The sequence below is a fragment of the Sparus aurata genome, chromosome 14 (genome assembly GCF_900880675.1).
Source record: "Sparus aurata chromosome 14, fSpaAur1.1, whole genome shotgun sequence".
Classification (NCBI taxonomy): domain Eukaryota; kingdom Metazoa; phylum Chordata; class Actinopteri; order Spariformes; family Sparidae; genus Sparus; species Sparus aurata.
The window spans coordinates 6,893,395-6,908,887 of NC_044200.1; the positions used below are offsets into that span (position 1 = coordinate 6,893,395).

General features: G+C 46.0%; 1 protein-coding gene across 1 annotated transcript; it reads left to right on the top strand.

Annotated features, from left to right (window-relative positions):
* Positions 1–1,310: 1,310 nt before the first annotated feature.
* On the top strand, positions 1,311–13,256 carry slc38a2 (solute carrier family 38 member 2). The gene is made up of 16 exons (XM_030439964.1): positions 1,311–1,697; positions 3,049–3,174; positions 3,297–3,378; positions 3,457–3,572; positions 5,352–5,425; positions 5,521–5,613; positions 5,982–6,057; positions 7,715–7,797; positions 7,977–8,035; positions 8,425–8,592; positions 8,680–8,759; positions 8,876–8,976; positions 10,402–10,526; positions 10,631–10,775; positions 10,884–10,981; positions 11,107–13,256. Exons 2-16 carry the CDS (start codon positions 3,050–3,052, stop codon positions 11,221–11,223), a joined length of 1,542 nt encoding a protein of 513 aa, XP_030295824.1. The 5' UTR covers positions 1,311–1,697; position 3,049; the 3' UTR covers positions 11,224–13,256.
* Positions 13,257–15,493: the final 2,237 nt, after the last annotated feature.

Genomic DNA, 15,493 nt, shown 5'->3' on the forward strand with positions numbered 1-15,493 from the left:
CAAGCAGTAACAATAGTAATACTGAAAGTAGTCATAGAAGTTGCAGCAGCAGCAGTAGTGGTAGTGGTGGTGATAGCGCCAGCAGACGTGGTAGTAGTAGTACAAGTTTGACAGTTATTACTACATCAGTGCTACAAGTGAAAGAAGTAGAGCTGGTAAAAGTACCACAGTTAGTCTGAATAGAATGAATCGTGTTGGTAGAAGTACTCAAAGTAGTTGAGCTATTTTGTTGTAGTAGAGCAAGTACTAGCAATAGTCCGTGAACAAGCAGAAGTAGTACTAGTACAAGAGGAAGTTTAAGTAGTTTAAGTAGTACTGACTGTTTTAGCAGTCCAAGAGTCAGTAGTAGTCTGTGTAGCAGTAGTAGTGTTTGCAGTACTGGTGGTAACAGGTGGTGTGTCTGTAGTAAGTGTGCTGCAGCAGAAGACACTGTGAGATTCCTGTATGGAGACAAAGGTCAGTGTGTAAACCTGCCTGACAGCTAACATCCTGTACACCTCTGACTCACAAGCAGCAGCGTTAATAGCAAACTGGAAACCTGAGCTCACACACACACACACACACACCTGACTGTGTGTGTGTGTGTGTGCATGGGGGGGGAGGATTGACTGAATGAGGATCAGGATGACCAGCCGCTATCACATGACAGTGTGTGTGTGTGTGTATGTGTGTGTGTAATCTCCCTTCGGACAGGGAGGTCTGCTTTGAAGCTCCACTTAACACCCTGATGTGGAGTGACGTTTACCCAGGACACTTTGAGACCGCTTTGCCCTCAAGTAGGCGGCTCAACCGTTTATCTGTGGGACTTTAAACATTAAAAACTTTAGTTCAGCAGCGTCCAGCTTCAAATCAGAATCAAATGAGCCTGTTTAAAAGATGATGGGTTAGTGCTGATGAAGGGAGACTCCTCAGTGGGGTTATTACTCACATCATGACAGATATAGACTAGACTGTTATAAATAATTTCACCGTGAGGGTGAAAGTCTTCTCCTTATTATCTTGATCTCACCTGTTATTATCACGGTAGTCATCACACCTCCTTGATAAAAGCCCATTGTAAAAGCTTACTAGAGGATTCCTGTGGTTTTCCAGAGGGACAGTCTCTGGGTCACTTGCTCTGTTTGTACACAAAAGCTCTGCGCGTAAAAGGAGAAAAAAAAGAAAGAAAGAAAAGTCTCCACCTCCTCCATCCAAACGAAGCGGGGCCGCTGCTCCTCCCCGTCCTCCCCCTGCCTACACTCTCTCTCTCGCTCTCCCCCCTCCTCCTTCTCCTCCCTTCCTCCCCGTGGGTCCCGGCTGATGCAATGCTCATCTTTATAAAAGGGTGAGTCCCCACCCCTTCCTCCAGCAGAACCGGGTCCTCTCTCCGAGCGCAGCGCATCTCTGGGAATTTGAACTCGAAAAACACTATCTTTGAAATTCTTTTTTTTTTATTCTAAGAAGCATCTTCCTCGTTATTTTTTTTTGTTTGTTTTTTTTTGAAAAAACAATCCGTGACTTGAACTGTTTCAGCTCTCTGAAGCAGCTCCTGCCTGGTCTATAGGCCCTCTCCATTCATTTGTCAGTGTGTTGATAGTGTTGTATACACTCAAGGAAATCAGAAGGCTCCTGTGAAGAAATCGTCCGGACATTTGTTGGTTCTTTTTTGTTTTTTCTACTGAACGGATTTTACAGGCGTCCTGCCACATCTTCATCAGGTAAGAATGCCGGAATTCTACATTATTTACCGCCTGTCTGTCACAATATTGCCGGATGTGGGCGACACGGTGTGCTAGAGATCATTCTAAGCTTTTAAATCAGATAGATCTTCCATTATGTATTTGTTTTGTTTTTTCATTCATACCTATCAACAATTTCCCCGGTACCTGTCTTTGTTTATCAGATGATGTGTCTTATGTAACGTAAAGCAGAAGCCAAGGCCAGGTTCGACTGAGCTAATTAGTACCCATTCAAAGTATTTCCTGTCATGTTAGATCTCTTTGTAAAGAGACAGAAATGTCGTTTCTGGGGGGGAAAAAAGGGCCCTAAGCGTCACGTCTTTGGCAGGTCAGTCCTGGTCCAAATGAATAAATAAATAAATAAATAAATAAATGAGCTGTGTGACAGTGATGCTGCAGTGCTGGACTCGCGTCTGGATGTGCCACCGCCGCACAGGTTATAATTAAAACTCAGACTGAATGGGAAGGATGAAATGTGAGCGTGTGTGTGTGTGTGTGTGTGGTTTTAAAAACAAAAGGCTGTTATCAAACCCCCGGCTGGGAATCTGAGCGCGAGAGCCCCTCTGCGCAAAATGGGAGAGCCATGCCCATAAAGAGACAACACGTGCCATTGTTTCCATCCGAGCCGGCTGCGGACATAATGTCATTAAACGCGTCCGGAGGTTCCGAACACTCATGCAAGACGCGAAATGTGATGTTGTGTCAGATTATTAGAAGAAAGGGAAAAAAAATCCACATGACGCCTTTTTTGCGTTATAAATGTCTAATAAATCTAATGTGTGTGTGTGTGTGTGTGTGGGAGGGAAATAGAAATAAAAATAAGGGGGGACGCTGACACACCCTGAGTTTTATCCGCATTTCGTGAGATTTCGGAGGGGAAATGTGCGCACAGACAGCGGGTGCGTACTGCGGGTTTTTTTTTTCTTTTTTTTTTTTTTTTGTCATTCAGCTCAGCAGCGGGGCTGAGGTGATGTCGGGTGGACTCGGATGCCGGTCTGGTATTTTTCCACTGCCGGTGCGTCACCCACTCCCCCCCCCCCCCCCCCCTTTCCTCCACCATCATCAACCACCCCTCCCCCCTCCCTCCGAGGAGAAGTCACATGATCTGAGAGGAGAGAGACAGAGCGAGAAGGCTGCGGCGCGCGCCCGCTCACTATAATATTGATCATTCTAACGGGGGCGCGCACGGCCAGACATAAATAAAATACATGGAAATGATGATAAAAATGGCGTGACGCAGGCAGCAGGATTCAGTAACAACACGACTAATAAATAAATAAATATCTTTTTTTTTTTTCTTTTTTTTTTTTTCCTGATCTGACATGTGCAGTATGAAACAGCCCACTGCCAAGACTGAGATGAGCCGTTTCAACATCTCCCCTGAGGAAGACAGCAGCAGCTCCAACAGCAACGAGTACACTTACCAAGACTGTACCAAGAAGGTCCCACTGAGCGGGTGAGACTGAGTTTAAAAATATATATATATTTGTGTGAAGGAGCAAAATTATTAGAAGGGAATCAGCTGAGTGCTGCTGCAGTGACTCCTGCTCATCTGTCTGACCCCTCTGCCCTCTATAGCCCTTACACCGACATCGATGCCGAGAGTCAAAACTTCCTCCCTGAACACAACCTGGGCAAGAAGAAGTATGAGACGGAATATGTAAGAGCCTCTCCTGTTATTTAAATCAACACTTTTACCCTCTTGGATCATGTTCCCTAACCTGTAATGTTTCCACAGCACCAGGGCAATGCCTCCTTTGGCATGTCAGTCTTCAACCTGGGCAACGCCATCATGGGCAGCGGCATCCTGGGTCTGTCCTACGCTATGGCCAACACTGGCATCGCCCTCTTTGTGTAAGTCTTTCCTCAGTCAAAGCATTCTACATTTGACAGGCTGGTCCGTAGAGGTTGGGGGGGAAAAGGAGGTGATGCCCATGCCAAAAACACCTGCAAAGTGCCTTCGAGGAATGTAGATGTTGGGTCTGTCACTACAGTCATTGAGAACGGCGAAGGTTCAAACCCACCGCAGTGGAACAGAACGTTCAGATGAGGGCAGGTGTGGTTTTGTCTGTGGCTGTCAAGGTTGCCCCGGGATCGAAAGTTTACACATCACTACGGCTGAAGCACTCGCTATCATGTTTGCTGTAGATAAAGCTGAAGAGAGTTCAGTTTGAGTGGTGAAAAAAAAAAAAAAAAAAAGGAATGTCCTCCTCAAGGCACATCATGTAATTTTTCTTTTTTTATAAGTGTGCCCCCTATTGGTCGTCCGGTGCAACTTCAGCTCACAACATCTTCAAATTGTCCATCACGTTAGCATCTTTTTTTGTGTAATTATAGGTAGTTTTTGCACCATTGTCACATTTGTCAGCCCAGAAACACCGGTTTGCTTTTAATGACACGTAAGAACTGCTGTCTTAAGTGGTCAGGATCCAGAAACCGGCTGGAGCGACCCCAGCAGGGGGTCTTATTCTGATATAACATGAGTGGGGGCGGCGAGAAGGCTGCTGCCAGCGGAACTCGTATGTCAGTTTACAAACACGGGGAGTGGCAGGAGGAGCGGCTTATCCGAGCTAATCCCGCAGCATTTGGGCCAGAGTTACGTAAACCGAGGGCTAACGTACGGGAGATCATGAATGGGGCTCAGCGTGGTTCACTGTCAGGAAGTTGGGGATTACAGAGGCCTAAAGGCTGCTGCATGGTTTCGTCTGTTTGCCTGGCGCTCTTCTCCTCTGCAATTACGGCCCCAAAGAGCTTACTAGCCCCTAGCAGAACAAATCGACTCTCTATAAAAGGTCATCCAAACCACATATTTGTTATGTTCGACAAGGTAAGAGCTGGGCCCGATTCGTCTTTTAATCTCCTATGTCTATTGAACTGAACTCCCCTGGTACAAGGGAATAAAGAGGGGGGCTAGCGATTAACAAGCGGGATGCATTTGGTCGACTATTGCCTAAAATCGATGTCGGGGTCACGTAGAAAGCCGACATTCACATGCCAGGTGGAAGTGCTGCATCTTTACAGCACGGGTCTCAAATATCCCAGAGATTAATTTTCACCTGGACTATTTATAACCAGACACGCAGTGCTGGCTCGGCAGCGTCCCGAGGTCGCTAAGAGGATCCCGCGCAGGGAAACCTTTTCGTCCTTTGCGACCCTGCTGACGCTGCTCGTGACTCTAAAGAACATGCAGCCCGATGCTGCCTTCAAGGTCTCCGCTGATCGGGCCGACACAATGTGGGAAAGTGCAGGTTTTGGCCACCTCCGATGATGATTTGTGTGACTTCAGTCGTGGAAACCTGCAGACTCGAGGGTGGGGCAGTCCTTCCCTGACCGCCAGCATCCTGACAAACACGCAAATTGATTCGGTGTGAGACATCTTGTGCCGCACAGGCGGAGGACTGTCTAACCTCCGCAGCAGCTGAATGTCAATGTGTTTGTTTACCACAGTCAGGGAAAATACATTTGTCATTGAATTGGCCATAAAAGTCAATGGAGGCGTTGGCGCTAGAGACGAACACGTGTAACAGAGCTGCACTTCCACGTCCACCACGACCAGCTTGTCACTGATTTTGCCGTTTTTCCGTGCAATTTCCGTCAAACATCAAATTAAAGATCCGTCTCGTGTGTTTGCAGGATTCTCCTCATGGCCGTCGCCATCTTCTCCTTGTATTCTGTCCACTTGCTGCTGAAGACGGCCAACGAAGGAGGTGAGCCCCATCAGGAATGCGTGTTTCCGAACCTTCCACTGGCTTCTTCCAAGTCTTTCCGAACGCTAACTCTTTTTTTTGTGTCTTTTCTAAAGGTGCACTGGTGTACGAGCAGCTGGGTTACAAAGCCTTCGGGATGCCGGGGAAACTCGCCGCCTCCATCTCCATCACCATGCAGAACATCGGAGGTGAGAGGCTGCGGCACTTTAACAGCAAGGGAGAATTTGTGTTTAGAAGTCTTACGCAACTGTAATAGAACTGCTGCTCCCACCGTGCATTTATTCCACGAGCTGAAACACTGTTCCTCTGTGTCTAAACTGACCGAATGAGGGGGGGAAAAAAAAAAAAAAAAAGAAGGAAAAACAGACATCCTGGCCGATGGAAGCCAGTGTGTGTTTTGGGAATGCGGAGCAGCTTCCAGTAAAATAAAGCTTGAGTCACTCTGCAAGCATGCGTTCCAACGCCTCCATCTCAAATATTAGATCACTATTTTTGTTGTGGAGTTTCCCTCACAGACACGACTCTGGACTCATTTTTATTTTTTATGTCTCCACAGCCATGTCAAGCTACCTCTACATCGTCAAATACGAGCTGCCCATCGTCATTCAGTCCTTTATGGGAGCCAGCAACGGGTGAGTTACATAAATGTTAGAAAAACTACATTTTTAACAAACATGCCTGCAACCAAAGTGTCTCTGTACACGTCCAACGGGCAAAGTTCGGCTGATTTGACTGTTTGCAAAGGCGGCGCTTTCAGTTTTTATTGTAAGCGAACAACAGTTGTGTACACAGAACAAGGGACTCCGTTGTTCAGTAGCGCCCCTAGTGGTGAAAAACTCTTCTTTCCTCCTTTAATTTTCATAATTTACGTCTTTTTGTAGTCAGCACTCGGTGTTTTTCTTTTGGAAAAAAGTTGGAAGTAAGCAGGGGAAGACGACAGTCTCGCAGCATCTAGAGCATTTAAAGAACAGCCACTTCGTCTGAGTGAAAATTAACTCCACAACAACTCAGACCGGATATTTTCAAAGAAGTCTGAGGACAGATTAACCAGATCCACTGATAAGATTCTTGGTGGGGATTCAGATCGTGCATCAGAACATTTTTCAAGCACTTTTTCAGTTGTAACTATTAACCAAATGTCAACACGGTCTGTTTACGCGCCTACAAAGGAGTGTTTGTTTGCGAGGTCAGTCCCCCAAATAATGGGTGAAATAACAGACAGAGAGCTGTGTGTTCTGGTGCTAAAAAGCATCACCCAAAGAACGAGTGGTTTTTTTCCAAACGAGGTGTGAGCGTCTCCGGCCCGGCTGAGGCACTCAAGGTGAAGTGGCACATTGAGCAAAATGGCTGCCGGCCGTTTTTTTTTTTTTCCAAGTGCTGAGTGCCGGAGAAGAAGGGGAAGCCTCATCTTTGTCCTTCTGTTTCAAGGAGAGGGAGCGTGTGTGTGTGTGTGTGTGTGGGGGGGGGGGGGGGGGGGGGGGGGTGGGGACGTTTTTAAAAGGACAGACAGTGCTCAGCCTCTCGTCGCGGCCCTTCAAAGAGCCCTTTTAGTAGATGCAGCCGGTGCCGCATCGAGACAGAGCGCTGGGTGGGTGGGGATGGGTGAGCTCACTGCGACCTCGCTTCAAGTTTAAAAAATTGATGTGGTTCGGCCGCTCAGTGCCGCCTTTTGTTAGATCCGTTTGCGCGAGCGATGCAGTCATCTTGCGCAGGCCGGCTTGCGTCAGGAGATTGTGAAAGGAGGGTTCTGACAGCGCGGCGGTTTAAAGTGCTCTCGGTGCTGATTATTCGCTTTTCCTTCAGCCCGGAGGAGGATGTGTGCACGTGATCAAAGCTGCTGAATGTTTACCTACTGCTCAAGCTGAACTGAGCGTGAAACAGAGACCCACAGCTAGACCATTAGAGACATTGTGATTAAAGAGACATTCCACTGATTTAGCATTGCATTAACATTAATGAGGCGGACTTGTGAGGGTTAAAAAAAAAAAAAAAAGAATGGTCAGAATCGATGCAGCACAGTTTGAGATGTCCTGATTGTAACTCTAAAGAACTGGGCCCGGCTCTTAAATCACTGGATCCCACATTTCCCATGAATGATGACATCACCAGGGTTATTTTCTCCAGCTCCTCCCGAAAGCCACACAAGACAATGCACAACTGTTCTCACGGGATGAGTCGCACTCTTCTCGATCGTGTAAACTGAACTCCATGTGTGAACCAGTTGGCGTGCCCCTTTTAATTTACGCCTCCAGCCGTGTCACTGACATGTTCTGTCTTGCCGTGTTTCAGTGAATGGTACACTAACGGTGACTACCTGGTGCTGCTGGTGACGGTGGCCATCATCCTGCCGCTGTCGCTGCTCAGGAACTTGGGTAAGCAACGCGTGTGTGATTGTGTGCGTAAAGGATTGGTTAAGCGGTGGTGACGCGCTGGCATGTGTGCAAGAGTTTGAGAAAGAAATAAAAATCTGTTCTCAGCTCGGAGCGAGGTGATAAAACCGCCCATCGCTCAAAACAGAAGCTCATGTTTGTGTTTTTCCTCTCCTCCTCAGGTTACCTCGGCTACACGAGCGGCCTGTCTCTGCTCTGCATGGTGTTCTTTCTGATCGTGGTGAGTAAAAAAAGAAAAAAAAAACCCCACCCGTTTCCTCGTTGCTCACCCATACAACCGCACAAACACATATTTCCGGCACATCCCCTTTTGGCACATGAGCGCGGACGTGCCAGATGAGTCTGAGTCAGAGAACGGATTTCAGTTTTTCCATGGAATCCGCTCACTGTCGATGAGCTAAAGTGATAAAACGCCGGAACACCATCAAAATAGATTGTCATGAGATCTGGCTGCGACTTCTGTTTCCTCCATGGTTGGGTTTTAGAGAATCACGGTTTTGATTTGAACTGATTTCTCACAGCAGTCGCGCTTCAGCACTCACGATGAGCTAACACGCTTTCCCCAAATGCGCGCCGACTGAACCGGAAATCTGATGTCTTGTCCTCCAGGTGATCATCAAGAAGTTCCAGATCCCGTGCCCTCTGCCCGTGGACGTCAACGCTCTGAACGAGACGTTTAGCAAAGTGCTCAACGCCACCCTGTCCCAACTGAACACCACCGCCGTGGACTACAGCGAGGACGCCTGCACGCCGAAGTACTTTGTCTTCAACTCTCAGGTGAGAGGGGCGTCTTTTAACTTGTGCCGAAACAAAAACCCTGCGTGATATTTGGGGCCTAACTTTCAATTTATCGCTTTTTTCTAGACCGTGTACGCCGTTCCCATCCTGTCCTTCGCCTTCGTGTGCCACCCTGCCATCCTGCCCATGTACGAGGAGCTGAAAGAGTGAGTGTGCACGACTGTCGTTTCCTCACCCAACAGCTTTAAACTTTGTCTCATGCTTTAATTAAAAACCGCTCTGGTGTCTAAATCAAACATCCCTTGTTCTCTTGCCCGAACAGCCGTTCCCGCAGAAAGATGCAGGGCGTTGCCAACGTGTCCTTCCTGGCCATGTTCATCATGTACCTGCTGGCCGCCCTCTTCGGATACCTGACCTTCAACAGTGAGTCTCTTTGACAGTTGACAACAATTGCAGTTAAACGATGAGTAATGTATGCTGACTGTGTGGCGGCATGCATACAATACTAACAGTCTTGGCATGTAATCATACCCCTGTGGGTTCACAAGCAGTCGTTGTCCTCACTATCTAAAAGTCAGAGCAATCAATCATCCAAAGTTAAAGGTAGAGGCGTTCATGTCCAAATCAAACAGTCGGCGTCTCGCCTGGAACAGAATCCACAAGGCCCGTTACGCAAGGCTGCGAAAAAAAAACCCACCTGATGCAGCCGGCCAACATGTTTGTGTTCCCGTTTGTTATGGCAAGGACATCTTGCGAATGCGCACAGCGGTTCCGGGAGCGTCGAACCGATTATACAAGAGCATGAGAGTGAGCAAACACTTCCTCAACGGCCGTGACAGGGCAAAACCTGATTTGGGTGGTGTGGCGGACAGAGTTTGAGTCAGGGCGAGTACAGATTGAGAAATCAGCGTGACGTGTGTTCCAACCTGCTTCGTGGGTTGTGCCGCCTTGAAAAAACAGACGGTGTAGAAACACGACACGCTGCAGTGGAAACGTAAAAAAAAAAAGACTAGGGCAAAATATTTCACATACTGTACATTAAAGTACTTCTTGGCAGTCTACAACCGTGCTAGCATGTCTTTGAGGCTGTTACTAAGGTTGAGCTAAACGCTAACCCCAACAAGCTATCATGCTCAAGGTGACAATGCCGCGATTTAACAATAAACCGCGATCAAGTTGTACCGTAGTCTGAGAAATTGACATTTACTTTACCGTGTATATTTTCTTGTTAAAAATAAATATATTTCAAGTTTCTGTCAGGTTCCATGTCTGCCAGGATGTAATGTTTTGTGAAATGAAGCTAAAGTAAAACATTTGTTCAACCAGAAAATACTCCACAAAGCTTCATTGTTACTGAAATTAGCTAATAGCTAATGAAAATAGCAATTGTGTGTTAGTGTATAACGTTAGATGGTGATATTTACTTAGATGGTTATCGCATCGTTGAAATGAGATGCAGCCGTAACGCTAGCTGACGTGCTAATGTCGAGTAGGTGTAATGTTTAATTGTTTACAACCGTAGTTAAGCGTGTTAGCATGCTAATGTTTGCTAACTGGCACTAATCTGAAAACGTCTCACGTGTTTACTCACTCTGAAGCTGCAGGCTATGGATTCTGATACCAACACACTTCATGATTTCAGAACAGACACGGAAATAAAGTTTAAAGTGTCACAGAAGACTTCTCTGTTCGCTAACTCACTATCGTCAATTTAGGTAGCATTTACAGCTGTTTTTGTAAACTGCTCTGGACCCTAATGTCACTCTTTTGAAATATGTCGCATGTTGTGTTGGAGCTGGCTGTGCCTCAGGTCTAAAGGGTCCCTTCTCCTTTGTTTTTGTGATACAGTCCACGTGGAGCCAGAGCTGCTGCACACCTACTCCAAGATCTACAAGTCCGATGTCATCCTGCTGATCGTCCGTCTGGCTGTGCTGACCGCCGTCACCCTTACCGTCCCCGTGGTGCTGTTCCCTGTAAGTGTCGCAGAGGTGGAGCCGATCCGACATTGCTGCCGTCGCAAGAGTTCTGCCGTTCACGTGGGGTAACCGTCTGCTTCTGTCTCTCTCTCCCTCTGTAGATCCGCACCTCCGTCAACCAGCTCCTGTGCGCCTCTAAGGAGTTCAGCTGGATCCGCCACACCATCATCACCATGGTCCTGCTGGCCGGCACCAACGCCCTGGTTATCTTTGTCCCCACCATCAGAGACATCTTTGGCTTCATTGGTAAGCGTCCATGTGTTTGTTAATGGATGTGACAACGCCATTAAAAGAAAGCATCGAAGACGCCTAGAAAAAACGCGACTAAGATGTCAAATCTCTCCCCTCAACTAGGTGCCTCTGCTGCTGCCATGCTCATCTTCATCCTGCCCTCGGCTTTCTACATCAAACTGGTCAAGAAGGAGTCCATGAAGTCCGTGCAGAAGATCGGGGTAAGGAGACAGTTCAACATTGACATGAATATGTTAGAGAACCGGCAGAATTCCTGAGGTATCACCAGAAAGCCGCGCATTTTTTGACCGTCAGCTAAATGTGTGAATCCGTCCTTCCCCTCCAGGCCACCCTCTTCCTGATATGCGGCTTCATGGTCATGATCGGCAGCATGAGCCTCATCATCCTGGACTGGATCCACAACGCCACGGCCAGCACAGACGCCCACGCCGACGGACACTAAAGCTCCGCCACTCCTGCTGCGTCCCCCGCCGAGGAGTGAGGAGGGCAGAGGAGGCTCCCGGCGGCGGACCGCTACGGCCGCGCAACCGACGAAGATCGAAAAAAAAAACCATTGTAAAAGAAGAAAAAACACAAAGAACTCACTTGATGCTCGGCTTTGACTTTCCTGAGCGACAAAAAACCATGCCATTCTGAGAGAATGTATCCGAACTTTGTACAGTATGCTGTTAGAGACCACACAGATGGTGTTTTACTTGTTTTGTTTTTTTTCTCTTTTTATCGTAACTTTTTTTCATCGTTTTCGCTCGTCATTTGTTGTTTTTTATTCTGATTTTCCGCTGTTGTTTTTGTAGTTAGGGTACAGCTGAAAAACAAATATTTGAAGGTGCCTCAAAACCGCAAACGACGTAGTCGTAGAGTTCAACAAAATGCAGCTTACACTCAGGTACGGTGTTATGTGTGTGTGGCTGTGACCTCAGAGCTCGGCAAACAAGCGAAAAATCCTGCTGCGAGGAAGCGCGCGAATCCCCCGACGATCGACTCGAGGCAAACAGACTTGAACGTTTAATCCTCCTCAAGTTCCTTCCAACATTTGTTGTCGTTATGTTTTTTTTTTTTTCCTTTCCTTTTTTACTTTGCCAAAAAACGTATTTGTAAAGCATCTTTGTATATTGAAAAGCACTTACTGTTCAGCACACTTGTGGAAAAACAAAAACGACAAAAAAAAAAACCAACAACCAGACATGTCAGTTTTCACAGGCGAGGGCCTACTACACCGCCTATTCAGTATTCGTACGAAGGTTTTTTTCTAACCTCGCTTATAGTGTCAGCTTTCCTCGGTAAACATAGTGTAAGACAACAGAACCTGCCTTTTCGAACCCCGACACCGGGAGCTGCAGAGCTTTTCCTCACACGAGGGCTCTTTTCTCGACTGTATTTACTCTTTATAACCTGCTGAAGATCTTGTTGGGATAGCGCGTTTGGCGACGACACTACTGCTTCGGAGACCTGGAGGCCACACCGAGCCCTCCAAGTTCCGCCTTCCCTGCTCCGGGGGGAAAGGGGGGGAAACTTACAATTTTTTTTCTTTATGGGAGAATACTTTGAATTTGACCACATGCAGTGGTTGTAATGTACCTGTTAAACTTGCAAAAAAAAAAAAGAGAAGAAAAAACAGAAAGAAAGAAAGATAAGTCAGAGGTCAGGTGTGCTCTTAAACACAGACAACCAAAACAACAACTTAGACAAAAAAAAAAAACGAATCTAAGGAGACCATCTGTCACGACTCTTTGAGTGTTTTTTCGTACGGTCGCGCAGTTTTCTGCTCTCAACGCGTTTCACGACGAAGAACTGGACCGCTCGCCGCGGGCTCGCTCCCGGTCGAGCCCCCGTGAACCCTGTCATCCGACGGTGCACTGTGCTTCCAACACTAAATTAACACACCACCAACTGTCATTGTCCAACATCTATTTATGGAAGACCGTGAAATCAATGTAATTTAATCTATTTTACTATATTTATATAATATTGTATGTATATATATATGTATATATATCTATTTGAGTTCAACTGTATATACGCTTTGTTTTGTTTGAACTTTTTGTTTGTTTTTTTTCCTCCTTTTTTTTACAACAATGCATTGGAGCTGTAAAAACAAAGTAACGTAGACCCCCCCCCGAGCTGCTGGTGAATTTGTGATATCGAATCGTCTCCGGCACACTGGAGCGTCAACCGTTCGTCTCCGTTAAGACTGACTGAACTATCCTACTGTGTTGATTCTGTGAAAAACTGTGTTACATGTGGAGCCACTGATACAGCGGCAGCAGTCTTGTTTCCTTTTTTTTTTTTTTTGCCCCTGAACACGAGCCTGGATCAGCAAAATGTTCTGTACGCACATCGTGGTTGGAGAGCACGTCAGCCATCTCTTGACCTCAGGAGCAAAGAGGGCCTCGCCCGCCAGTGTTACACTCTTGTTTCAATGAAACACTATGTATATCCTGTAAATAAGGTCCAATTAAAATCAAAGAGAATCTACGACGTGGGCTGTTGGTGTTCTTTGTGTCCTGTGTTAACCTTTAAGCTGTTCGGGGACTCCGTAAAGGGTTGCTCCACCAACTTTCCAAGGAGAAAGATTTACAGATTGAAGTTTTCTTAAGCTGTAAGTTCCTCTAAGTCTTTAAACCCCTTTCCTTTATTATCCCAAGAGAACATTTAGGGCATTTCAATCAAAAACTATGAACTGTAAGTCCTCGCAATGACCCATTGTTACAAGAATTTGATATCCTAGCTGCTCGATTGGAGGATTTAAAGGGTGACTCCACCAATCTTACACACTGACGTGTGTTCACAGGCCTTGGGGAGTACTACTGCACATGTGAAAAAACCATGTTATAAAGCCTCTTGTGGCTCCAGAGGAAGCTAAAGTGTCTCCAGTGATGTCCCTCAGTGGCGACGTTGCATTGTGGGTAATGCAGGTGCCAGGAAGCAGAAAGCGTAGAATAGAAAATGATGACACCTCCGGTTCTTCTGTATCGACTTTGATTATTTGTTTTTAAAACGTCCATAATGAGCCAGTGGTTCTTTTGAAAACCTTCCGCCCACATTACCCACAATGCAACGTCGCCACTTAGCGACTTGTGGAGGCAATTTATCAGATTACATGCAGCCTCCTCTTGAGCCACAGAAAGGCTTTAAACTACTTCTATTTACGTATGGAGTAGCACTCCCCGAGACCTGTAAACACACTCTGATGTGTCAGCTTGGTGGTGTTACCCATAACACTCTCCACACAATTTTTGTTCTGAATAGTATGAACAGTACAGATTTTGAAGGGAAATGCCTTTAAATTCCCTTTAAGAATAATAAAGAAAAGAGAGTTAAAGACACTGGAGGTAAACCCGTACTGCATTAGCACTCAAAACACAACTAAGTGCTTAAGAGAGTGGACAAAGACTCCGTCATAATTATGGGGTTCTAATTATTCTTCAAGTCCATTCAGGCTGCAAGTGAAGCTCATCAAGACATGAGAGCAGAGCTGAATTCAAATGAGGCCTTTTCCTCTGGGGCGCACTTCTCTCTTCTGTCTTGACAATGCTGCCCCCTAGTGGCCGACGGTGGACACTCCACAGCTGGACACGAGCGTCTTCAGCTTTTATCCCACACAGATTGAATATTTATATGAAGATGATCACCAGGATTGATGATTACCTTGTTATTCAAAAAAGATGAAGTGATGATAACACACGCATGTGATGATGTAGTGGGAATGATCCAGCAGAGATGTTTGTACACATGTAAAAGAAAAGATGTCTCACTCTGCTCCTTTACTGTAGACCTCTCTGCTCTTTAAGCAACACCACCAGGTTTATTACTCAATCAGATCTCCTCTCAGGACGGTGCCAGCCAGCACAACCAACAGCTGACCGACACCTCAGTCGCTCCACTGCCAGGAAAACCTTTAGCATGGGTATTTACACATATTTACACATATGTAGTACCTGTGTGCAGGGCCTTCAGTCTGCTCTGTGACTCGGGTATGAACGCATCCTTCAGCAAGAACATTAATTGAAGACACATTGACTTAATGAACTAGTCGTTTGTATTTGCTGTTTTACAGCCAGGTTCAGCTCATTGTTAATTGTCTAACACCCAATTTTGATGTTCCGCTTCAGCTCCCATTCTTTTTGGCAGCACATGGTAGTGTTTATCAGCTAAACAGCTCTAAAACAGCCCCTGTACCCGAGCTGCTCTGCAACCAAAGGCACACAGACATAGTCAGTGACTAGCTGGTGAACATAGTTGAGCATTTTGCAGCTGAAAAGACAGACTTTTACCTCAGGACTTAGCGGAGACCTAAAAAAAAAAAAAGAGCTTAAGGACAGTGACTATTAATAGTTCCTGCAGGTTTTAGGTTTGTTTTTGTTCTCGTCCGTGCCTAACAGGGGTGTCACCGCTCAGTTTCAGTTTTTTTACAGCCATAATTTGAATCAGACCTTTTTTTTTTTTTCAGCACAGACAGCCGTGCGAACATTAAACTATCAAGGCTTGATTGCCAAAGAAGAACAGATGTTATTTACAATTTCAAACTTTTTTTTTTAACAAAATACAGCATGATACCAATAAGAGGTATAAACTACATACTTTTTTGGGGGGGTGGATGGACCACACTAAGGCCACATGGTCAAATTTAAATAATTTATTTAAAATTGAATAACAATATTTCTCTAATCATCTGTTTAACACAAAAACAAAAAAGGAGACAGCTTGAGTTT